This window comes from Labrus bergylta, chromosome 18, assembly GCF_963930695.1.
Source record: "Labrus bergylta chromosome 18, fLabBer1.1, whole genome shotgun sequence".
Classification (NCBI taxonomy): domain Eukaryota; kingdom Metazoa; phylum Chordata; class Actinopteri; order Labriformes; family Labridae; genus Labrus; species Labrus bergylta.
In genome coordinates this window covers 17,866,167-17,891,635 of record NC_089212.1, presented here as the reverse complement: position 1 = coordinate 17,891,635, position 25,469 = coordinate 17,866,167, and the positions used below count along the sequence as shown (strand labels likewise).

Sequence of the window (25,469 nt, the reverse complement as noted above, 5' to 3'; positions counted from 1 at the left end):
TCTAGAAAGTGTTTAAAGAGGACTTCTAGAGACATTCTCAACATGAGATGTATTTTACTAAATAATATCAAATTGAATAAAAGCAAACTTTGTTTTTACTGTGTCCCGACATGTTTATCAATCACGCTGCAGTGCTACGTCAGTCAGATGTGGTATTCTGTGGAATTCCTGACAAACATGAACTTAAATTTACTCTCAGAACTTTTCTTATTTGCGTCATAGAATGGTTTTTTTGAATCATCTGACAATCTTTGTATTGACTTTTGAAGTGAGACAAAACTCCACCGTCTTTGGTGTTGAAGCGAGATAAAGTGATACTCTTTGCTGATACTTTGTGACGTATCTGGTTGGGTCTCTGGTTGCTGAAAGGGTGAGCCAGGACAGAGGAACTGTAAAAACACTCATTAGACACTCGGGGCCCCGGGGGCACGTGGATCTTTTGTCTGCCTATGAGATGCTCAGCTCGTGAGAAATGTGAGACCACACTCTCCATTTCAAGTCTCTGTGGTCGATGTCTCATGCCTGCAATTTTGGCTTTGAGACCATTAATTTGGAGACAGAGGGAAATATAAAGCACACTGGAATATTTTCCCACTTTGTTCGTATTTCAGGCTGCTAAATGCTACTCCTCATTGTTTATCTGATTGAACATTCAGGTCAGTTTGTTTTCTATGCTTGACCTTTGTTTATGTTGACTTTTACAGGGATGTATACACGCACCGTCTCTAATAAGCACTCAGTGCCATGCAATATCATGTGGCTGTGTCACAATAGGCTGTTTATGTGGATCAGCAGCAGTCTGAGGCAGAAAAGCAGCCACAGCCAGGCACGGTGCGGAGTTTCTCAGCCTCGTTTCTTATGACTGTATAAAAAGAAGCCAGATTTTCAGGCCTCTCTGGACCCGGGGGCATGTCATTTACTAAATGAATGGCCCTCTTTTCTGGACAGTTGAGCCAGTCACAGTCTATCATGCCACAAGACAAGTGAGCCTACAGTATTGCCTTTCACTGCAGAGGGCTGTTTTCAGAGGGCACATTTGCATACCTTCAGGATACAGCATGAATGACTGAAGCCAAATGATATCGAAGTGTAAAACAGTTTATGGACATACTGGATGCTCATTCATCACACACAGCTTGCATACATCTAGACAGTTATAACTCACCACCAGGTCTGATGTTAAACTTTCTACATACTCTTTATATAAATCTTCATATCTTTCAGCAGCCGTATTATCTTATGATCTTTGGTTAGTTGTTAAAGTCATGGTTTATTCAAGCTGTCTTCCTGCTCCGCATTAACATTATAATAGAAGTCTTTATTTCTTTACATAGCATTAAAACATGTTTTAAAATATGGAGCACATTTCTTCAATGTCATATCATTTCAGAATATTGTCTTTTTGCAAATCTAATAAAGCTCTGGCACACCGAGGGAGAATGCACATTTTGTTCTGATGAAAATATGTATCTTTATGTTATCTCTGGACAGACATCCTAAAAGTGTTTAAATTAATTTACCCCAACCCTTCATGGCCCTGAGCCTAATGAGCAGGACTCGATTTAAGACCATCAAAAAGAGCTTTCCTTTAACTCTTGACTTGAGACTTGAGTTTGTAGAGGTTTCTTCTTTAAAGGTGGATATAATGATCAATGAAGATCATGATGTCTTACTACTCTTTGTTGTAGTTTTTGTGGACTCAAAATGTACAATTTGGTTGAAGGTCAATGATGATCTAAAAGTGACATTTCCAGACTAAATAAGATCTCGTTGGTTGAGGTAGAGATCGATTATACTGCTAGTTAGATCATTCCTCCGGGAGTCGGTGCAGAACCAAACAAAGGAAGAGTTGATATTTGTAATCATCAGTTGGGTAGAAACGTGGCATGTGGGACACCTGTAGACTAGTGATTAGGGCACACGGCCCATGTACAGAAACAATAGTCCTCCAAGAGGGCGAGCTGTGGCTCCTTTCCCGCATGTTATCCCACACTATCTCTCTCTCTGATTTCTGACTCTATCCACTGTCCTGTCTCTAGATGAAAGGCCTAAAAAGCCCCAAATCAAACCTTTAAAATGTGCGCCTTTTTATGTATCCCAATGTGTTTTTTCCTGCTGAATGAGGAAAAAAGAGGTGAAAATTTGGTCAGCCAAGATGTTCAACATGTCGCTTCAGTCAGTATTTAGAAGAATCTTAAGAGCCTCTATTTACAGTTAGGCACCTGGATTAAAATGCCTCTTTAGTCCAGCCCAAGTGTTATTCCCCTCTCAAGGAAACCTGCCCTTGTTTTAAACGTGGTCCCAAAGGTCTTTATGTCCTCAAACTCAGCAAAATTCTTCAAAATGATTTATCTCTTCAGTGTCTTTGTGCATGCACATATCTTTAAGTAGCACAATTGTAGGAAATATAAAGGGGTTACATCCAGAAGAATTTGCTGTGTGTCAGGACAAAGACTCATCTGGCTGAGTGATTCTTACTTCATGTGATTTACGGTACACTGAACCGTGGCCTCTTAAGTCGACCTCTGATGACTGTACGAGAGCGGAGAGAGAGTCGTAGCTACGTCATGAGGTGCTTCCTCCTCCCGGGGGTCAGGTCTGAGGAGGGCTGAGGAGCTGAAAGGGGTCATCGTGCAGGAAGACAACAATCTGGTGGAGTCAGAGGCAATATCACAGCTGGAAGTCTGAAATACTTTTACACTCCTGGTGCTTTATCAAAGTGTTTCCTGTCCGTTTGTTTTGCTGGTGACTGTACTAAACCTTTAAACAATGCCTTTAATCATGTGGTCAGTGTTTACAGTGTTTGCTGCTGCTGTGTGGCGTCCAGCTAAATCTCTTTGGGGTGTCGTTTTCCTCTTTGGTCTGTGGTGATATCTGTTTGAACATCTCTCTTATCTCTTTTAGGATGGCTCGGTGGGGAACCTTGATGAGCTGGTTCAGGAGTATTCACAGTATTACGGCACCTCCCTCGGCGACGTGTGTGAAAGGATGGAGGAGCTGCGGAAACGCAAAGTAGTGCAAGACGCGGAGATGGTAAAATGTCACTTTATTTCATGGAAGTTAAGACAGTAAACTATATCTCAGCTCTAAATTGATGAAGTGGCTACTGCTAATGCTGCTACTGTTGGATGGAAAGATTGACACCCGCTTAGCATAAAAACAGGAGGGATCTGTTGGCCTAGCTCTACCTAAAAGACTACAAAATCTGGCAACCAGCAGCATTCAAACTCTCTTAGTAATAATAAATATAACTTTAGTTGAATAGCAACTTTCACATAAGAAAGTCAAAAAGTGTTTTCCAAATGATGAAAAAAACAAAACAGATAACAACAATATACTAAACACATAAAGCATAAACAAGTAGGTCTTTAGTTGCTATTTAAAAGAGTCAACAGTGTCCACAAATCTTTGACCCAAAGGTGTTCCATAGTGTTGGCACTACGACCTCAAAAGCACAGTCTGGTCTTCAATCTGGAGTATTTAACTACCAGCAAACCCTGATTAGAGGACCTTACAGATCTAATAAAATGCTTTATCTTGTTCGTTTACCCAGGCTGACTGTCTTCAGTTTGTATGCTAAGCTATCCCACTGTTGGCTGCCTTTTCATCTTAGGCTTGGCAAATAATTGAATGAGCATGTTTCTTTAAACGTGAAACTCTTCTTTTAACTTGTCCTTGCTTCTTGCAATGTTGTGTGTCTGTGTTAAACTTGTGTTATGACTATTTGCCCTAAAACATAACAAGCATTTCTCTACTCTGCATCAAAACAATAGATTGTTAAAAATGTAAATAAAGGCTTTTTTCTTTTTACAGTCAGATTTAAATTGATAAATTCTAACAGTTCACTTCTAGTCTTTTTTTTTAAATCCTCATCAGCTTGTGACTTTTAAAGAAGTTCAGAGTTCAGTTCCTTTACACTCCTGTACAACGATTACAGAGGCCATAACCGGTGGCACATAACTGAACCGGTGTTAGTCCATAATGTGGGCTGGAAGATTCAGTCAACTGAATATTATATCTATTTCTGTGTTATGATGACACTATAATTTACTCCTCCGCTTCCCCTGCCTGTGTGTTTCAGGGAAAGGTTGACTCAGTGGCCACATCAGTGCTGCTCCGCTCTCAGATCCAGGTGAGTGTCCAGCTCCGAGTGTGTCAGGCCCCCAAGAGGAGGCAACTTCCTCTTACGTGCGTCAGCAGACCGGCTGATAAGAGGCTGAGGAATCGCTTTGTCATGATTTTCTTTAAGCAAAACCAAAGAATAGGACTTAAAAAAGTGATGTTTGAATGACTGATGCAGCGAGTCGGCCATGAGACTTTTAATGTTAGGAAGAACATCCTGGTTGTAATTAGTGAATTATTAGATATAGTTGACACATTCTAATTAGTGTGTTTAACATATCAAAATGTCATCTGTGAAAATGTCATAATGTTGTATGGCCTCTATCTCAAAAATCTGAAATAAAACATTTTTTAAAGTTATTGGTTACACAAAAGAAAGAAAGAATAACAAAAAAGCTGATCGAAATAAAGAACTGTCTTTGTATTTATTTAAATTCCTTTTTTTTTATTTTCTATTAGGAATCCCTCGGACTCAGCAGTACCACTTCCACTCCAGAGACGGAGAGAAGGTACAACATTATTATTTTAACCCATTATCACAACTTTAACATTTCACTGTGAAGTCGCTAGAGTCCCATCATCGTTAACAAGGGCAGGCAGTGTGTGACATTAGAACAGAGACATACTGTACTGACTGAAGGCTATAAAGACCAGTAAATATCTTGATACATAACATGGCTGGGACTGATATTTCACCCAGGTGATGCCGTAGTGTTTCATCACTACGGACTACATTTTCAGCATTTCATTTGATATATCACTGATTCTTTAATCTGACCTGCTTCTCCTCTATTATCTGTGTCACCCGGAGGACATCTTTCTCTCCTCTCCTTCCTCGTGCCCTCTAATCACATTTATGAATCCTTTTTGTGTCACCTCCAAACTTCCTTCCTTCCCCCCATTGTTTGGATTTGAAGGATTTCACGGATTACTCATCTTTTGTCACTGGAAAGCTGAATATGATAAAGGAATTTGGTTATGACTAAAGATAAAGCAACATAATGGTTTGCTTAGGACTGTTGAAGAGTCAAGCCTTTAATATTCTCAACCCTAGACAGAAACACGTCACACAGATGTCTTTTTTTAATAACACATGTATTTAGAAAGGAGCCTAACACTGCCCCCTAGTGGGACAAGTACAAATTATTTCTGAAAGAAACTGATTGCAACATTTTAGATTATTTTTACACACGTTATAGGCTCTGTTTTAGTAGTTTTCTGTTTCCTCCCAATGACATCAAAATAGAACTGATGCTAGAAAGGTCCAAAAAATTATTATTATGGTACACTTAGTTTACCAGCTAAAGAATGAATATCCATTTATATACTTTTTTAAGCCATAATAATATGAATGTGCATTGAAAAGAGCTTGTGTTGAAATCTCTTTCTGTAGCCTTAAATAGAGTCTACAAGTGTGGCCGGCATCTTTAATCTTTGACCTGTTCTATGCTCTTCTAAAGAAAAGTGAACCAGATGTTTTGGGGGGATTTTTTTTGTGCCTTTATTGTAAAGATGGGACAGTGGGTGAGTTGAATATCAGGGAGAGAGAGTAGGGAATGACATGTAGGAGAGGAGTCTCCTTACACGGTGCACGCACACTAACTACCACGCTACCGGCGCCCCACAGTCTATTGTTTTATGGCAAAGATTTTAATGTGGTCATGCAAAATATATATTCAATATTTTCATTTTCTCTAATTTCACGGACAATGTGTTTTATAAAAATCAGGTTCTGTCAATTTCTAGGTGTGTTAACAACTTTGAGCTGCGTCAAATGGAATATTTTAAATGTTAAGATTTAAGAAGTACATTTACTCCAGGTTATAGGACCCACCAGTGTTTTGTGAAAGGGATCTTGATCTCAATGGGTCAACAACCTGGTTAAATAAAGGTTAAATAATAAAATACATTTAAAAACATAAAGTACATTTACCCATATTCAACACCAGGAACAAGTGCTCCCTCAGAGAGAGAGAGAGAGAGAGAGACACAGAGACACAGAGACACAGAGACACAGATACAAACAGCCCAGAGAGATGAAGAGTGAGAGACGGGGAGAGAGAAACAGACAGCTATAAACCACAAACAGCCCAGAGAGATGTTGTGTGACAGACAGACAGAGAGGGTGAAAGTGTGCAGAGAATGCAGAGGCCACGTTAGCGCTGCTGCGGCTGCAAAACCCTGACTGGACACGAAAAAGGGATCTATTGTTCCTGTGATGGCCGGAGAGCGCTGACCTCTGTTCATCAGCCAAGAGCAGCCGGTCTCTTACATCAGTTTGGACTACTTTGATTTCCCTTCACTGGGATGGCAGTGTTATGAAAGACAGAACGCTTTTGTGACTCGCTCTCTTTTTTAGTTTTCAAATCTGACGCAAGTCGCGGTCCTGAGATAGACAGACATGTTGAGGGAGATGGTGGCATAGCAGGGAAAATGAAGAAAATAACTTTGGAAAACAGGTACCGCTCTGTTCAGAGCTTTGATTCCTTATTCTGACTCTCAGAATGAAGTTAATCTTTGGTTTCATTTTCAGGTTTCCTGTGCACAAATCCAGCTCTGATGATGGGTCTGGAGGTATGTTGTCATTTATATGAATCTTCAATACATTCATTACATAATCTTTATTGAAATCAGAATCTAGTTAATATATATGTAAAAGCCTTCTTACAATAAACTAGCTCTTTTAAATGAACATCTTTACAAATATGTGTGTGTTTGTTTGTGTATTAGTTATTGTGGGTGTTTTTATTCCAGCTTGTTTGTTTTGTTTATTTCATAGAGTTATTGACACTTTGGAGTGAATCTTTCATCCATAAAAAAAGATTTAAGAATATACATGACCTGATTGTTAATTAATTGGTGGCGCTAAAAAACGACTCTGCTAAAATAGTTTCCCCATATTACGGATGTTTATGTAACATTTTAAGATGATGTCGTTCGACACAGTTTATCTGTTCACGCTCTAAATGAAACTGCATCATTGTGTTGTTTAGGGAAATGGGATGGAAAGAGGAAGAGCAAGTCTATTTGGCACAGTTTTCGAAAGTCGCAGAAAGGAGTGACGCGTCAGATTTCCAAAGGTGTGTGAAGTTTGAAGCACAATAACAAAAATGAAGTGAACGTCCACAACGATAACTCAACATTTACACTGGCGGACTTTTTCTTTCTCTCCTGACCTGCAGGTGATGATGTTGGTTTTGTGGCCAGTGAAATCACAATGAGTGATGAAGAGCGTATTCAGCTGATGATGATGGTGAAGGAGAACATGATCTCTATAGAAGAAGCCCTCGCACGGGTACGATCACAAAATCCTGCATTTGAGTGTTATGATAAATATCCAGCTGCTGTGTTTTTTCTACTTTTGCCCAAGTGTAATCATTTTCAGCAGAACATGTGAGCAAAAGCATTTTGACTTTTGTTAAAGTAAAAACATTTTGATGGGAAGAGAATGGTTTTATCTGCATGAAGGGAGTAAAATTACTTTCATGTTTTCAGCGGATCAATGCTTATTAACAGCTGGTAGATTGATGTAATCTAGCTCTGCATTATGACTAACAGGGTTCTCCTTTGTTGCAGCTGAAGGAGTTTGAGGTAACAAACAGACAGACGTGCAGGTTATATCCCGCAGAGTGGACCGATCCCTCCAGTCCCACCACAAACGAGTCGCTCAACTGCAACGTAAGTTTCTCAGCTCCCAGTCTGAGAGCTTCTTAGCTGATTTTTTTTTTTAAATACTGGATCACAACCTCAGGCTGTGTGTTGTGCATGAAGGTCTCAGATCAATCAGTGCCAAGGCTGCTGAGCTGTTGACAGCCTCTCTCCCTCTCTCTTTCTCCCTGTCCCGGCAACGAACCGGGGCCCCATCTAAAGCTCTGCAGCTCAGAGCCTTCTCCCTACTGCAGGGCACAGGGCGGACTTCTATTCATCGCTGTCAAAGCGCTAACCCCCTATTGTGCTGCACTGAGCGGGTGGATTCAGCACAGGGCTGTGTTATGCAGGGCACAGCTCTTTTATGCATGGGTGGGGTGATTAGGGGGCTCAGGTTCAGGGCACATTTTTCAGATTCATCTGGATGGCCTGACTGTTTCTCTTTGCTGCGTGTGTGTTGTCACTTTCTCTCACGGTGTTTGATCGTTTTATACCTCCTCTTTTTTTTGTTATAGACATTTTTATTTTTTTTTTACATACAAGTAAACTTTAACATCAAAAACATCTAATCAGCTTTCACTTTGTCGCTTGCTGGGTATTCTGGGATGTTTTTACCACACATGTTTTGGTAAACTTGAGGTTCTGCCCCAAGTGTTGACAAAACCACTGACCTTTTTCTGTGACCATCTAGTCATATCATGGTGATGGGGATTTCCAAGAAACTGTGTTTTTATTTCCCACATACAGAAAGCCTCTTCTATTGTGTAGTGAAGCTGAGTCTGTGGGAGAGCTTTTTGCATGAGCCTCACTGTCATCTCTGTGGTTTCCTACCACATATTAACCTTAGACTACAAATAGCTCCTACAGCAGGTTCGTGCAAAACTACATGTTGCATGAGCCAATTTAGAAACCTTTTTAGAAGGTACTTTAAGCTGAGAACAAAAAAGTGAAACACACACTATATCTTCTATCTTCTACAATTCTACAATTCTACAATTCTACAATTCACTTAGCAGATGCTTTTATCTAAAGCGACGTACATCAGAGAGTAAGTACAACACAAGCAAGGATCTAGAAAAAGGGAACAATGTCAGTAAGAGCAAACGATCAGCTTTGAGTCTGATTGGACACACAGGCATTGCACAGAGGCAAAGCACAACATTGACGGCAGTTCTTGAGAGCTCTAATCAGTATAGAAACCATCTTATAAGTCTTATAATATCTTGTGTAATAAATCTGAGTATAAAGACAACAAAAGCATGTAAAGTTTAATTTTGTCTTTTTTTAATCCTAAATACTGTGTTGATTTATGAAAACTGCACAGTGATTTTTAAAGTGGTGTCTGCTTTGTCCATCAGCCTTGTGACCTGTCAGACAACGAAGAAGAGGACCCTGTGACGTTCAGGAGACTCCACAAACTGGTCAACTCGACCCGGAAGGTGAAGAAGAAGCTTATCAGAATCGACGAGTCAAAGAAGACCGGAGCAGACGGTACTAAAACCATTATCCGATATTCTTAATTAAGAAGCCATCAAAGTGTTGTGCCACCCATCTTTGTTTATAGATTCTTGTTAAACCTTTCTGATTGGGAAGATTTTCAGGCTTCTGCCAGGAAACCTGACTCAGATGCTGCCTATGCTTGACCACGTGCAAACTAGTATCCGTTAACAGTGTAAACAAACTGTGCACCTGGACAACAATGACAAATGTAACGCAGAGTCTAGAAACAATATCAGTAACTGGATCTAATTACTGTTTCAGCAGCTGTACTGCAAAAAAAAAGAAAAAAAAAAGAAATTTTACTATTTCCATGATGAAACTGAAAAATAATCAGTGGTGGGACCGTTCATTATTCTTTACTGCCAAAGACAATGTAATGTTGTGGTTGAGATGTTAGTGCATCAAATTTTCATCCATCCATCATTATCTAAACTGCTTTTTCTCGTTCTGGGGCTGGAGCCGAACCAAGCTGCCATAGGGTGAGAGGCGGGGTTACACCCTGGACTGTTCGCCAGTCAATCACAGGGCTGACATCTAGAGACAGACAACCAGTCACAGTCACACTCACATCTCACACTTACGGGCAATTTTAAAGTCAACAAATAACCTAATGAGACATGTCTTTGGACTGTGGGAGGAAGCCATGCATGCATAGGGAGAACAGGCCCTATCCGAATAAGATTCAAACCAGGAACCTCCTCGCTGTGAGGCGACAGCACTAACCACTGCACCACCGAGCAGCCCAGTGCATCAAAATGTATTGTTTTATATTATATTAAACTGAACAGTGTGTAGTGAAAAGTGTTACTAGTTTATATCTGACATGTAAACAAGTATTTCTTGAAGTTTCCTAAAGTTAAAGATTTCATTTAAGTTTCTTTTTCTTCTTGTATTTCCCCTCTTTGTACCCTCTAGAGAGTTTCAACATAGACAGTTTCACCTGTGGAGATGCCGCTGCCTCCCTGTACTCAGGCGTGCACAAGAGGCCTGCTGTTTGTCCCGTGGACTCCCTGGCCTCAGCCCTGCAGGAGCAGCTCAGCTATGACAGGGACTCTGACAGTCTGACTACCTCCCCCTCCTCCAGCAGCCTGGACACCTGCAGCAGCCAGAAGATCTTTCAGGCCCTCAGAGAATCTGCCGGGAGCCCGGTTCATCAGGAGACATGTGTTGCAGGAGAGGTGAGGGAGGCAGGCGAGGGCTGTGGATCCTCCTTCTCTGAAGTTGACGCTTGCCATGATGAAGAACATAAAATTGCTCGCTCTGTTACTGACGGTGAGCTCCGCCATCGGCTCCTCAGCCCGCTCAGCAACCACGGGGTGAGTACAGAGGAGCCTTTGTGGAGACATTTGTATTTGGGAAGTGATTAATTTTTTAAGCCCTTGTTCTGAATGAATCAACGTTACACTCAGGCAGTCAAATATAAGTGCCATCCTTCAACCTCTTTAAGGAGGCAGCAGTAAATAAATCATTTTCATAAGCTTTCTGCTTAGAGATCGAGTTTGAAATCGATGTGAATTATCACACCATCCCTCAGATACCCACAATCCAGTTTACAGGAAGTTGTGTATGGGCTGAAATGTCCCCAGTTGTCACTAGAGATCTAATCTCCTAATGATCATTCATACTTCACTATCCTGTTCTGATTTATATTTCCTCCTCCAAACACAGGCTCTATATATTGTTCCTACAAATGCTCTGTAGTTGTCGCCACAATTCTACACAAAACAAGACAAATCCACCAAATTTAGATTCAGGGATTACTCACTGCTTCCACCACTGGGTCATTTATATCACCAAAATGTTTGGAATTCAGTGTACCTGTATGTGTGCTTAATCTGAAACTTCACCCTTGTCTAGTCATTGTTTTTTCATATCACTTTTTTATTTTATAACAGAGAGCTTGTAGCTTTGGAGGATTTGACCTGACCAACCGCTTAGTGGTCGGAGTCAGCTCTGATCATGGTAACACTGTACGTAACTATCCTACACCATCGATTTAAGTTCAGTTTAAATTTAACAAATTAGTTGAACTTTTTTTTTATTTGTCTTTCTCTCTTTTTTTCTTTTTTGTGTTAACAAGAATAAAGATGGAGACAGTGGAAGGGATCTTACGAAGTCTCCAGCAACATCTCGTATTTCCATCGGCAAGAAGGTCAAATCTGTGCGAGAAACTATGAGAAAACACATATCCAAGAGATACCACTGTTCCCTCTCTGAGCAGGTATGTAGCACTCGTACTGTTATAGATTGTCTGTTTATACAGTAGATATTGTTGTGAAGCACAGGCAATGATTCCTTTGTTCTCTATGTCCCAGTCAAGCCCAGACCGCATATCTAGCTGCCCTCACTCGCCTCACAAAGACTCGGACTCTTTAGAGAAACCCAAACTGAAGCTTGGAGGATCTGTGGAAAGCCTGAGGAGTTCCCTCAGCGGACAAAGCTCCATGAGTGAGTCCGTGTTTACAGTGTGCATGAGACCGAGCTCGGTGTCCTTGTAAATATCTCTGTGTTTGTTTGAACTTGGCCTTGAAACACCAGATGTGTGGTGTTTTTCAGGAAAGTGTTTCAAGGACATTAAATATTCTTGGTAATAGTCTAAACTTTGAGGTTGTATTGTTTTTGTCTGCACTGAAGTTTGTTCTGCATCTGGCACATGGTTCTGTGATCATTTGAAAAATATTTTCGCACATCTCTTCTACTCTGACTGAAGTGTCTTGTTTGTCTTTTGGTGGTTTGTGTAGGTGGTCAGACTGTGGGCACCACTGACTCCTCCAACAGCAACAGAGAGAGCGTGAAGTCTGAGGACGGGGAGGAGGATGAGCTGCCTTACCGCGGACCCTTCTGTGGACGCGCTCTCGTTCATACCGACTTCACCCCCAGCCCCTACGACACAGACTCCCTCAAACTGAAGGTATGACCACCTTATCCATCCAGTTAAAAAATAAATAAATAAATACACAGAGATGAGCAGATCTCTCCTGAGGAACTAAAGCTCAGCCATCCTTTCTCTTGCAGAGTGGGGACGTCATTGATGTCATCAGTAAGCCTCCGATGGGTACATGGATGGGGATGCTCAATGGGAAAGTGGGCACCTTTAAGTTTATATATGTGGATGTCCTGAATGAAGAGGAGGTGAAGCCCAAAAAGACGCGCAGGAGGAGGAAGGCCCGGCAACCCAAACCCACCTCTGTAGAGGAGCTCCTCGATCGCATCAACCTCAAAGTATGAACTCAGTATATTAACAATATCTGTCACACTCAATTGGAGGATTAAATGCTACGGAATCAAAGGCGTAACCTTGAGCTTTGTAAACAACAACACTGCAGGAGAGACTTTACATGGTTTTTAGAAAAAAAAGCTCAACCAATGAGTGATGTGATAAAAATGTGTCCTTTTATTTTTAATACAGTATCTACAATCAATTTCTTGCTAAGAGTTTGTACCACTCAAGTTTATATACTGAATAAAAAGCTAAAACAAGTTAGCTTTAATCAAGACTGGAGATTAGGGAAACAGTCTGCTCTTTGGTCATGTCTCTACACATGCAAGATGTATTGATTTGTATCTCTTAATCTCAGCACAGAAGCAAGTTAATGTATCTTCCAAAGTGTTCTTTGACAATATTTATAGATTTGACAATATTTGTTGTGAAAGATTAGCAGAGTAAAAAGAGTAAGAAAACTTCTCAATTGAAAATACTTTTAAAGGAGTTTTGAACTATCCAAAGTGTTGCATGATCAAATGATTTCCCTTTGAAGATTTTTGCTGATCTCTTTGTGAATCATTTCATTTCCTCTCCTCTCCTCAGGAGCATCTTCCCACTTTCCTTTTTAACGGCTACGAGGACCTGGACACATTCAAACTGTTAGAGGAAGAAGACCTGGATGAGCTGAACATCAGAGACCCCCAGCACAGAGCCGTGCTGCTCACTGCCGTGGAGCTGCTGCAAGAGTACGACGGTGGCTCAGGTAATCAGCTGGGGTTATATCTCACCAGAGTCCACACCTATACAGCACTTCAGATTCATAAATATACATGCAGAGACACTTCCAATTCAATTATTTTATTTACAAGGTTCAAATAAAAGAGTGATATAAGTGTGAATCCTTCAGAAACAAATCATCTTTAAAAAAAGTCCCATATAAGAACATTTAAATCACATTCCTTTTAATGTTTAAACCCTTATATAAAACATTAACATCCCATAAATATGAATAAATAAATGCAAAAATCTGTATGCCCCCTGTTGGTGGTGTTGTGCATTGCAGGAAGCAGCGACCTGGAGCGCAGCAGTCAGTCTGGAGGCTCCCAGGAGAAGCTGCTCCTGGACCGGCGTGGCCTCGTGGGAGACTCCCCTCGGGACTCCGGCTGCTACGAGAGTAACGAGAACCTGGAGAACGGTAATGACAGCCTGAGTCGCCTGTGAACACTCTGCTCCTCTTCTGCCTCATCCTTCACTAGACAGACTCGCCTGGTTTTTCAGTCCTTGTCAGCGCTTGAGCATTACAAGCCAACGTATTCACTTCTCATGATCTTCTGGAAATACTTTTTTATCTTCACTCTCTTCTGGTGCTCTGCTATTTTCCCATTAGCATCTAACTCTTCTGTATGTCTTACTTTATGTTTCTGCATCATCGAATCAAGCAGTGAGTCATTTTTTTTGTCTCTTTTGGTGCTTTTGAGAATTGACATTACTTGCCTTTCTTTTGCGAGCGTTGTGTTTTCTATATAATATTCCGAATGGGCAAACAGTAGTTCTTGCATTATGTGAAACTGAGCACTGACCTCATTCAACATTTTAGACAGCTGTGAGCGCAGCTTATGTGGAGCAGCTCGATGGTCTACTCACAAATAGATCTTCAGCTGTGAGCTGAGCTGTGTGGTGGTTTTTGCATTTACTGAAAGTGGTGAACGTACGTGTGAAACAGTATAAATAGTTTGAAAAAGCTCTCAGTTATTGCATTTACTGTGAATGCGTGCTGTATACATAGCTAAATCATGCTTATTGTGTTCAGGCTTCAGTCTAAAAACTGTTCTAATGCGTGGTCGTGCTAACTGTAAAAGAGGTTCTTGTGAATGTTGCAACATCATGTGCTTAGAGCTCTGACAGCCACACTTGTAAAGTGTGTATTTCTCTCCAGATTTTGCTGTTTTTGTGTATATTTTTTTAGTCCATTAAAATATAACATTGCACAATATTTTATCATGTGCCTAAAACTGCAAGCAGCTGAAGAATTAAAATATTTACTTCATGGTATACTTGTTAAAATGGCATTTTGTATAAATGTAAATGCACTCAAATGCAGACTTAGGACAACCTTTAACACGTTTGAGGCAGGGTCTGAAGTCTCAGCATTTTCTGAAGTGTGCTTCTGTTACGGTTGAGCGTGAGGAATAAACTGCTCCATGCTTGACCTGATTCGACTGCTTCCTTCTTTTCTTTCATGCATCATTCATTTTCTGGCGCACATGTAGATTTTTAGCTCTGAACTCTTGGCCATCCTTTCACAAGCGCCACACGTTTTCAAATTCTCAGCTGTTAAAAAGTTCTGTTCAAGTCAAGCACATCATCTGCACACACTTCATTTGTTTATTTCAGGACGGGACAAAAAGACATCTTCCTCCATGAGCAGGTCCTCCTCCGGTTTTGAGTCAAGCAACCTCCCATCCCCAGAGAACCCCGCCCCCCAAAAAACCCTTACCTCCACCTGCTCTCATAAGACTTCACTCCAAAGTAAACCAGCATGTCCACCTTGTGACTCGCCACCACCAAGACCCCCTAAGAGCAGCTTAAGCCTCCTGAGCCCACCTAAAGGTCATCTTCCCAGAGGAGACATTGGCAGGAGCCAGAGCTGCATGGAGCTGAGAAGACTCCCATCACCAGAGCCGCTGAGGCGGAGCTTCTCACTGACCATCCACCCCAGATACTGGAATCTGACCCACAGCGTCAGGCCGAGCATACAGCACAAAGTCAATCCTCAAAAACAGATTGAATTACTGCCTCCAGCAGCATCATTTATCACTGAGGGCAGCACTTTGAACACAGACGCAGAAAATGATTCTTCACCTAAACAAGCAAAAACAACACAGAGCACACACCTTAAGCTGCCACCCACAGTCCCAGCAGGAAGCTCAAATCATCCTATAACTACACCTTCCTCACCAAACCCACACACAGAGACCCACATAACACAGGCTGCCTTCATGGACATCTTCACAAACCACATGGTGTCAGAGGACAAGAGGAGTTGTTCAATGTCTGCCACTTCTGAAGCCCGCAGACTGAAAATACTGAGGAACAAGAAGATGGAGGAAAGATTCTAGGTGCAGGATGTAGACATTAACGAGCAGTGCACTGTCAGTTCACAGAAGTGTATGGAGGCTGCTGCGGCTTCAAAACCTTATTTGTTTATAGAGCTTTTATTGAACTGTAACTTCTCATTTTAAAATAACCATCCATTTCTTAAAATCAATTGTTTTGTTATAAGTGTGATTTGAATTATTTTTTGAAGTGAAAAACTGTTTGATTACTCTCTGTGTTGTAAACGTTCCAACAATAGCCTGAATGTAAATGTAGCTATGCCATTCTAGTTATCAGTTTTGAGTAGAAACATACAGAAAAAGTGTTTTTTAATCTCACTGCACACCAGACCGTTCAACAGCAGCGTGGCCTCTTCAGAGCCAACGAGGCTGTTCATAATGTAAGCTTGTTACTTGGTCATTTGAATCAAACACAGACATGGTTGATGTAAAAAGTAACACACATACTTTTCATGATATGATAAGTCTAAAATATTGTTGTCATCAGTTTTTTTCAAACTAGAAGTATTGATAGCAGTTGGAAATGTTTGATATTCAGTACTCTTAAATTGTTTTTTTTAAATGATACACTATCATTGTAATGCTCAATAAAATCACAAAGTACTGAAGCTCTTAAACCTAGAGAGAGAATTGTCTAAATTTTACAAAAACATTGTAACATTGTTACAGTAATGAAACATTTGCGCATTTTAGAGGGGGCGCTGGAGGTTGCCTGCATTTTTGATAATTGAAAACACAGATTTACCAATTGTTGGGTGCATAAAACTTCTGTTTTCGTTGCCATGGTAATAAAAGAGGCATCAGTAAGATTTGATTTTCACTAGTATCATGTCTTTTAAAATATGTAGTTTAAAATTCTTGTATCAGAGAACCCTGTGATGAAGCACTGGAAATACTAGATGTGATAATGTCGATGACACAGAACACTGTCAGCAGTTCTCAGAAGTTTATTTTGCACTTTTTTTTTAAACAATCTTTCAGTGAAGTGACAAACATTTAGTAATAGTTGCAGCAAGCGATTTCTTACATGTGCACGATGTTGATCTCTAGAAGTTTCATGTCAGTAAATGATGTAAAATACTTTCTTGCTCTTTAATTACATTAATAAAGCTTTCATTTTCTATGTGCATTATATACATATTCTCACAGGCTGGTGATCACTCACATCCAAAGTGTTTTATGTGTTTCTATTCAGTTTATCTCTGACAGCAAATCTATGTTAAGCATCTGTTATTGGCTGCTAATAGAAATTAGAAAACAGTATTTACATTACATAAGCAGTCCCTCTGTGTCTACACCACACTGTTAAGTTCATTTTACCTACATGAACAATGTCTTTATATACATTGTGCAAAAATGATCGAATCAAATGTAAATTCTTCAGATATTTTCACTGAGTCTTGATTTTGTGTCTAACTGTATTATGCATCCCCAGTGTGCCTTACCATTAAAGTGTTCTCTTCGTACAGTAAAAGGATTTCAGATTTTCACAGTTTGGCCTGTAGCTTCATTTCATGGAGGCATTGCCGGACCAGCCCCAGTGCATCTTGGGCGGTTCCCCAGGCGAGGGTGACTCCCCAGGCTCCGTGGCCATAGTTGTGCACCACAGGCACGCTGCGACCCTGCAGGCGCACCACCTCCCTCTCCACCCTCGGACACTTCCTGCTCGGCCTCAGTCCCACCCACTCACTGAGGACTTTCGCTTTGCTGAGCGACGGCTCCAGCTGGCTGCAGCGCTCCAGGATGCCCTGTGTGTCTCCTTTGTCCACCTCTAGTCTCCAGTCATCCTCCTGCCTCGTGCCACCTATGGTGACGGAGTGTATGCCGGGGTAGATGTAGGTTTTTCCATCGCCGTCTCTGATGAAGTGCTTCAGCCAGGGGGCCTCCACCTTGAGAACCTGGCCTCTGACCGGGTAAACTTCAGAGTCACCCACCAGCGTTTTAGAGCCCAGACCAGAGCAGTTTACAATGATATCATAGCTGTCGCTCAGCTCCTGAAGATTGTTGACCTTCCTCTTTTCAACCTGACCCCCGGCTTTTCTGAATCTGAAAACATAAATGAATCTTGAATTTCTCCATTCACTGTTAACTCGGTAGTAACAAAGCATAAATTCAAGCTTGGTGGGAAAATTATAAATGACATGTCATGACTGATTTATAAACAGAGGACTAACCTTTTCTCAAGCCACAGCAGGTAGCTCGAACATTCACACTTTAGTGTGGTGAACGCATGGCCAAACTTATGGTCCGGAAACCTTTTCATTTCATTATCAGTCATGTTACGGAAGCCGATCACAAGGTCTGAAAAATGAGGCTTTTTATTGGCTGGAACTTCCTTGAAAATTGTCCAGCTAGAGAGAAAATCACAAACAAAAAGACATATTTTATAAAAGTGACTGGCTGTATGTTTGACCCTTTATATAACAGTGTAAAAGTTGTTACCCAGAGCTGAGCATGACTCCTGCTTCCGGAGAGTGTTGTGATTGGGCAATGGCCAACAGGTGATCAAAGCTGTCCTTGAGCCAGCTTCTTTGTCTTTCCAAGGGAATATCTGAAAGAGAAATACAGTAAAGTCTATCATTATATACATGCAAAACAAATGGTTAATGGGCTAAAAATAATTGCATTTGAAATCATTTTCACCCCAGCAAAATCATCCTCTGCACAACATTTGAAACAAGTTGTGGTTTGAGGCTGTTTCTTAAAGACAGCAATAGTTGCATCGCATACCCGGAAACGTTACAGGCCACAGGATCCCAGCAGCTCCATCACTGGTGGTGTCTGGACTGAACTTCTCAGCCAGCAGGGTGACTGAGCAGTGAGGAAGAGCCTCAGCGATGCAGACAGCTGTTGAGAGGCCGACCACACCTGCTCCCACCACCGCAACCCTGACATGTTTCATCCTTAACCAGCCTGCGTTTCAGACAGACACAGGTAATCGAGAAGGGAGAGAGTTTTGTCAAATGCTGCCTGAATGCTGTTGGACAACCTTTAATCTTAAAGTATAATCAGTGACTAACCTACAGCGATATTTTCACCTTAACTGACTGTCCAAGGATCAATCGCATAAAGCACTACTTCCGCCTGTGATAATGGGTTATACAACAGACCTTGTAAACTGTGTCACACAAACACAGGGATATATTATTCTCTCCTTTCTTACTGAAGGAAAGACGTGATCAAACATTTCCACAAAACTAGTTATTTTGAGATTCATGGAGTGAACGACATCTAAGAACTTGTTGCTGTGCATAGATAGTAAATCAGTGCATCATCATGGTGCAACCAGGATCTAGACACTAATATGTACATGGGCGGTTCTAGGCAGGGGCCAACGGGGGCCAGTGCCCCTGTAACCCTGAGCTTGGTTACCCCCTGTGGCCACCCCTCCAAAAGGAAGAGCCCCCCCTCATAACACATACATAATATTTGACTCAACAACCGGACTCACAATATATTGAATACTGTTACTGAAACAAATATAAATCATGGTATTAAATGATGTGTGTTATTATTTGGCATGATATATATTTTTTAAAAGCGGCCCCAGTTTGGCCCCCTCAGTGAAAGTGGTCTGGAACCGCCACTGATTATGTAATGCAAGTAAAGGTAATTAGATGAAACTTTAAGAAAGCACAGACAGAACAGTGCAAATTTAAAAACTTTAATCCAGTATGATATCTTTAAAGTTACGTCTTGCGGTTTAAAATAAGTAATAAACGTACTTACACACCTCCCAACACTTCTGACACAGCACGGATCCGTCAGTAAATTGTTGTTTCTTGTGTCATAACAGAACTTGCAAGTCCTCGAAGCAGTCTTCCCAGAAAGTACAACTAATAAATGAATAAATATTTCAGCAAGTTTGCTCACCTGCACAGGTTATTTATTTTTAGATTGCTGTTCATTTCCGCAAATCCCTCAGGATAAGAATTTTTTTTTAAAAAGAAAAAAAGATCCTTTAATGTCTGTTTCACGAAGTCAACAGTTGATCTGGAAAACATGTGGATGTATACTGCTAGCGTGGCTTCAAAGGATGTCGGGCGATCCACAGCGCTTATACATCAACTGCGTGGATCTCGTCAGAAACCAAACTCTCGCGATAAGTTCCTGCATATTTACGTCCCCGTCCAGCGACGGTAGAAGGTAAGGTCCTCAAAGCTCACTATTTGGAAATTACGCCACGGTTTGACGTGTAAACTTTAACCACTCGGGTCCTTTTACGACACACAAGTATCACTGAAATTCATTACATTTTGACAGATTGTCTGTGATATTACTGCTCGCCGTGGCCTCATTTGAGCTTGCAGCGTTTGCGTTGTTTGAGACGATGCAAGTTAGCATGCGTGCTAACCCTCACGTTTGTTTTCATCACTACAAGGTTCTGAGCCCAAAGCATTATTACAAGGGAACTTTGAATGTGGTTGAAAGGAAATCTTAAGGACGCTATAAAGGTGATGTGTGGAAGACATAGGTTTCCATTCATGTTTCCATTTTAAATAATAAGTTCCCCAATTTTGTGGATAACCAAAACCAGTTCATGAATCCTCTGAGGCTCCAGTAAGAGCCCAGTTTCTGTCAGGAGAGAGACAGTCTTCAGAGAAACAGCAAACATTTCTTCACCAGAACTTGTACATTAATGGACAACCCCAAAATAAATGCAATCACTTGATTTGAATGTAGCACATACTGGAGAAATATGATTTCTGTGAGGAGAAAAAATGCTTAATTGTAAAATAGAATATCAGAATTGTTTTGGAAAATTTCTCTTTTCTCACTATTCAAGCATTGCATGATGAATCAGAATAACAGAATAATTAGTTCTGGCCCTAAAGCCTACTGGAAGGACATTGCATTTCATAGGATGTTAAGTTAGAAAGTTCAAATCAACACATTGACGACTGTTCACATTTTCTTATTCTCAGTCTTGCCTGCAGATAATGAGGTGAATGTTTGAAGGGAAAGATGTCCGAGGAAGTAACAACCAGGACTCCATCTGTCATGGACCTTCATTCAGATTCACATAAGCAGACCATCCTGAGCAAATTCAACAAGCTCAGGAAAACAGACACATTGTGTGATATCACTCTAGTCGTGGAAGACAAGCAGTTCAAGGCACACAAAGCCCTGCTGGCGGCGAGCAGCGAGTTCTTCTCCCTCATGTTCACGGCAGGAGACCAGATCTCAGGTCAGTCTAACTTCAGGCTGGATGGTATGGCGGCTCAGATGTTTGCAGCAGTTCTGGACTTCATCTACAGCGCTCAGGTGTCGGTGGAGGAGGGCGCCATGGAACAGCTTCTAGACACAGCTCGTCTCATGAAGGTCAACGATCTTGTCAAGGCGCTCACCGAAATCACACGCTCTGATGCAGCTTTTAGACGGGAGAATGGACACAAACCTAAAGTGCCACATCTGTTGAAACGCAAAAGAGGACGACCAAGGAAGATTGTAAATGTACCTGTAACGGAGCCTGAGGGGAGACGCGAACCACAGGAGAACGCCGAAGGGGAGCAGGACAGAGAGGTGGACTGTGATGTTACGGTTGCTGAGTCACGGCCGAAAGACGATGCAGATTATAAGACAGCGGTCGACCAGAGCCGGCAGAGCAGACGCAAAATCAGGCCGCCGGTGAAGTTTGAGAGCTACAAGGTGGGAAGTGAGGCGGCAGAAAACAAAGAGCCGGGGAAGAGAGGCAGGAAGAGAAAATACCCAATTGCAGAGTCTCCTTGTGAAGAGTGTGGCAAAGTGTTCAAAAACCCTCTTTTCTTAAAGATTCACCAAAGGACTCACACAGGTAAGAGTTAAGATTTAAGAGATGTTTTAAAAATGTGATTCTCACAAGTTTTCAATAATGTGCCTCCTTTACAATATTTCTACAGCCAAGGACTCCCTTACCAGTGTGAACTATATTTTAAGACTAACAAGACTAGAGAAAGCGTTCAAATACAGTGCTAATACAATGGCTAATACAAGTTGGAGCGTCTGATGGCTGATAAAAGTTGGCCACATGTTTCTTGCAGGCGATACAGAACCTCTTAACTCTCTGAATACAACTGCACACTTGACTGTATTTCCTTTTTTTTTTTTTTTTTTTGCCAGGAGAGAAGCCTTTTCGATGCCTGGTATGTGGGAAATGTTTTACCCAGAAGAACACTCTGCTCGTTCACCAGCGCATGCACACTGGAGAGAAGCCGTTTGTCTGTACGATCTGCTCCAAAGCGCTCTCAACCAAAAACTCCCTGCAAGAGCACATGAACCTCCATGAAAGTAGGAATGAGATGAAGTTATTCATACATTTAGTATCATTGTTTTTTCTATGCTGTCGTTGTTCTTATATGTATGTTATATTCTGATCATTACCCCTATCCCCATCTTTTAAATCCATCATCGAAATGGTCGACGTGGGCCCTGTTGACAGACATCGGCAAAAAATGTGGCATTAGCTGATGTCAGTGTGCCAAATCAATTTTCTCCAGTACACCTAACGACTGATTCATAGAGAGTTTTTTTTTTATTACAGATGAAGTCACCTGTAGAGCAAACTCTTCATTGTCAAACATGATAAAATGTTGCACTGTGGGAGTCTTACACCAAAAAAAGTCATGAAACAAACATCGGAATTGGCAGTGGCTAAATGTTATTTCAAACATTGGTATCAGCATCGGCACCGATTTTCCCAATCGATGCATCTCTAATAGTAATACATCGATTCTCTTTGTTCAAATTAGCATTTTTTTTTACGACTACTAAATGTTTTCTCTTTTTTTAAACATCCTCAGAAGAGAAATCCTTCAGCTGTGATAAATGTGGAAAGACCTTCACTCAGAAACGGCAGCTTAAGAGCCATTACAAAGTTCATACAGGTGAGAATAAATCAAAAGCAGTAGGTTACCGGAGAAGCGTTGAACTTAAAGAGCCTCATAAAGTTGATGTTTTTTTTTGTTTTTGTTTTTTTAAATAAAGGAAAATCCTTGCCTGAATGCGCTCAGTGTCATCACAAGTTTTTGGACACCGCTCAGCTGAAAAAGCACCTGAGAACTCACACAGGTAAAGTCTGACAAGGTTTCAACATGTCTGAAAATCACTGGAAGATTTCTTTTTTGAGCTCCTAACCTTACTCACTAATATGTAGACTCTGTGGATGCAGTTGCAGCTGCCAGATGTTGACATTAAAGATGTCGTTGCAGGTGAGAAGCCGTTCACCTGTGAGATTTGTGGGAAGTGTTTCACAGCCAAGAGCACTCTGCAGACTCACATCAGAATCCACAGGTGAGACATTTATTCTAGACCTGAGGTATGAAATCAAGCTCCCAGCAGTAAGATTAGATATGGTCTTCATATTATATTCTTTTATTGTTTTTAAGTTGTTGTTTTTTTTCATTCCTATTGTCTGCCGGTTTATTCTTGTGGCTAATTAATATTATTGTCGGCACTATTATTATGTAGACCATTGGAGGCTTTCTGGTCTTAACAGGGAAAATGTTGGATCTTTAGCCCCCCCCCCCCTCTCTCCCTCCCTGATTTCCAACTCTATCCACTGTAAAGGCACAAAAGCCCAAAAATAAATCCTAAGAAAAAGAGAACTGCCCGCTGTGGTTGGACATGGCATGCTGAGAGAGTGAACCAAATAGAGGAGTGGTGATCTATAAGACCAAATAAAATACCAAAGCAGTCCTTTGAGCTGAAAGAATCTTTCTGACAGTTCTCTGACACTTTTTTTGTGTTCCATTATAAATATGAAAATCTCAGTTTTGTATTTTTTTTTAATCAAAGTTTCCTTTTGCAGAGGTGAGAAACCGTACGACTGCAACGTCTGCAACAAATCCTTCTCAGACCCGAGCGCTAGACGCAGACATGTTGCCTCACACTCAGGGAAGAAACCCTTCACCTGCACCTTCTGCAGCCTCTCGTTCACCCGCCTCGACAACCTGAAAACTCACAACAAATCACACAGCAAGGAAAGAGTTGCATCAACAGAAGCCTCATCAGACTCCGCCGAAACGGACACGGCAGCGTCACAGGAGGAGGTGCGAAACATCCTGCAGCTGCAGCCGTACCAGCTGCCTTCCTCCTCGGAACAGGAGATCCAGCTGGTGGTCACAGCAGACGTGGACGATATAAACTTTGTGCCGGGTCAGAACCAGGAGATCAGCATCATCACCACAGAGGGAGAGACGACAGAATCTGCCCACCCCAGACTAACCCTCCTCACCCAGTCGTCAGGAAACATTCAGAACATGTCTCTGGTTGCACAAGGTGGTGTTGTGGACCAGAATCCTCAGATCCAGACCATCAGCATGCTGGAGGGTCAGGTGACGCACCAGCCCGAACAGATGCATGTTATCACGCTGAGTAAAGAAGCCATGGAGCACCTGCAGGCTCATCACGGCCCCCCGCAGCCCCTTCAGATCGCACAGAGACCCGTCCAGCAGCTGCAGGTGATGCATCAGCCCGTCCAGCAGCTTTCTGTCACTCAGGAGACACCGGGCAGGGAACAACACAGTCAGGCCATTCACATCAGCAGCCAGAGCAGCCAGCCAATCTCCATCAGCCAGACGAGCCAGCAGATCTCCAGCCATCACATCCAGGGACAGACGTTCCAGATCCAGGCCGGGACCGTGTCCTACCTGTACACCACCGGGCTGCAGGAGAGCTGAGAGACAGCCGGGTGACTGAAGGGTGCCAAATTCTGTCTGATAATTCTGCTACAGTCCAGGTTAATAACACGGTAACTGATGAACAAGAGTGTCAAGTCTCTATAGATCTACATCAGAGTCTTTAACCTACACCACTGTTTCCATTCAGTTGCACCGTCAAAGACAATTACTTTTTTTTTTTTAGCTCCTTTGATGAGTATTTTACTAGTTATAAAAAAAAGACTGCAATCAATACTCATGTCTATGTATGACCTACATAACAAGACCACCCCCAACAATAGGGCTTTAATCCATATTGTCTTTTAATCTCTAAAAATGTCCACCAGGGTAGGTGTTAGACGAGAGGATTTACAGCACCATGCAGAAACAGCAAGAACAGACACCAAACTCAACTCATTGAAGAAGTTCTTCACAGGAGCTTTAAAAGGTTAAGAGTAATATTAAAGACCTTTCCCGTTGTCAGCAAAGACTGACTACGTGAAATACAAATTCACTAAAAAGGCTCAAAGAATCATATTGACTAGATTGATGTTCAAAGTCTGGTCCGAAGATAAAAAGCTGATATTTTAGAGCAACATGAATTACATGACATTGCAACATATGTCTTGTACTTTTCTTTTTTTCTTTTACATAAACAGTGAAATGCAAAAACATACTAGAGCCTTATTTGAAGTTGGTCTTATTTTGCATGGAGGACACTTTGGTCTGCCTGCAAACTTTCACGTCTATCATCTAAGAAACCTCTTAACTCCTTGAATATAGAGCGGAAACTCAATGTAAACTACATGTCATGTACTGTGTTATGCTGTTATGATTTTCACTCTCTGCTGGACATGAATCAAAACCATGGGTTGGAATAATGAATGAATGAGTCAGATACCTATACTTGAAAATGGAGTCAATATTTGTGAAAATAGGAGCATGTGGATATGTATTGATCAAACACATAGTTTTGATTAAGACAGCACATTTTCATATGAACTATTATACAATCAGGATTACATGTGAAAAAAACATTGTGGTGTGGGACTATTGACCAAAGCAGTATGTTGGTGCTGCACTCGTGTGTGTGTGTGTGTGTGTGTGTGTGTGTGTGTATGTACAGAATGACGACTGTGGAATCTGAAGTTCTCAAATATACTTTGTAATAAAACGCTTTTTAAAAATAAAAATCAGCCAAACCATCACCAAGATTTAATCTCTAAGCTTTAAGGATTGCAT

General features: G+C 41.3%; 3 protein-coding genes across 9 annotated transcripts in view; 2 read left to right on the top strand and 1 right to left on the bottom strand.

Moving 5' to 3' along the window:
- Nucleotides 1-16,725, top strand: part of sash1b (SAM and SH3 domain containing 1b) — a 47,089-nt gene extending 30,364 nt beyond the window's left edge. For 2 of the 3 annotated variants that reach the window (XM_020627193.3, XM_020627195.3), the window contains exons 2-18: nucleotides 2,905-3,033; nucleotides 4,082-4,132; nucleotides 4,582-4,631; nucleotides 6,656-6,696; nucleotides 7,116-7,202; nucleotides 7,305-7,417; nucleotides 7,699-7,800; nucleotides 9,129-9,261; nucleotides 10,186-10,586; nucleotides 11,166-11,240; nucleotides 11,351-11,491; nucleotides 11,586-11,718; nucleotides 12,012-12,181; nucleotides 12,286-12,492; nucleotides 13,079-13,238; nucleotides 13,539-13,670; nucleotides 14,870-16,725. In XM_020627193.3, coding sequence (XP_020482849.2) covers nucleotides 2,905-3,033; nucleotides 4,082-4,132; nucleotides 4,582-4,631; nucleotides 6,656-6,696; nucleotides 7,116-7,202; nucleotides 7,305-7,417; nucleotides 7,699-7,800; nucleotides 9,129-9,261; nucleotides 10,186-10,586; nucleotides 11,166-11,240; nucleotides 11,351-11,491; nucleotides 11,586-11,718; nucleotides 12,012-12,181; nucleotides 12,286-12,492; nucleotides 13,079-13,238; nucleotides 13,539-13,670; nucleotides 14,870-15,594 — 2,850 coding nt within the window. In that variant the 3' untranslated portion in view covers nucleotides 15,595-16,725. Of the gene's footprint in view, nucleotides 1-2,904; nucleotides 3,034-4,081; nucleotides 4,133-4,581; nucleotides 4,632-6,177; nucleotides 6,582-6,655; nucleotides 6,697-7,115; nucleotides 7,203-7,304; nucleotides 7,418-7,698; nucleotides 7,801-9,128; nucleotides 9,262-10,185; nucleotides 10,587-11,165; nucleotides 11,241-11,350; nucleotides 11,492-11,585; nucleotides 11,719-12,011; nucleotides 12,182-12,285; nucleotides 12,493-13,078; nucleotides 13,239-13,538; nucleotides 13,671-14,869 lie in introns of those variants that run through there. The other variant, XM_020627202.3, reaches the window with a different exon arrangement.
- On the bottom strand, nucleotides 16,523-19,591 carry ddo (D-aspartate oxidase). 4 transcript variants are annotated; one of them, XM_020627249.3, is made up of 5 exons: nucleotides 19,465-19,591; nucleotides 18,322-18,504; nucleotides 18,034-18,142; nucleotides 17,766-17,942; nucleotides 16,523-17,637 (listed from the first exon to the last, which is right to left on the bottom strand). In XM_020627249.3, exons 2-5 carry the CDS (start codon nucleotides 18,491-18,493, stop codon nucleotides 17,079-17,081), a joined length of 1,017 nt encoding a protein of 338 aa, XP_020482905.2. In that variant the 5' UTR covers nucleotides 18,494-18,504; nucleotides 19,465-19,591; the 3' UTR covers nucleotides 16,523-17,078. The 4 variants fall into 4 exon arrangements, with proteins under 4 accessions (XP_020482905.2, XP_020482883.2, XP_020482876.2 ...); XM_020627227.3 differs by having other exon boundaries at nucleotides 19,317-19,559; XM_020627220.3 differs by having other exon boundaries at nucleotides 19,321-19,559.
- A 104-nt stretch (nucleotides 19,592-19,695) lies between these two features.
- zbtb24 (zinc finger and BTB domain containing 24) lies at nucleotides 19,696-25,435 on the top strand. 2 transcript variants are annotated; one of them, XM_029275804.2, is made up of 7 exons: nucleotides 19,696-19,737; nucleotides 20,517-21,385; nucleotides 21,691-21,858; nucleotides 22,371-22,454; nucleotides 22,555-22,638; nucleotides 22,779-22,860; nucleotides 23,378-25,435. In XM_029275804.2, the coding sequence occupies exons 2-7, from the start codon at nucleotides 20,557-20,559 to the stop codon at nucleotides 24,246-24,248; spliced, it is 2,118 nt and encodes a 705-aa protein (XP_029131637.2). In that variant the 5' UTR covers nucleotides 19,696-19,737; nucleotides 20,517-20,556; the 3' UTR covers nucleotides 24,249-25,435. The 2 variants fall into 2 exon arrangements, with proteins under 2 accessions (XP_029131637.2, XP_029131639.2); XM_029275806.2 differs by lacking the exon at nucleotides 19,696-19,737 and adding an exon at nucleotides 19,747-20,045.
- Nucleotides 25,436-25,469: the final 34 nt, after the last annotated feature.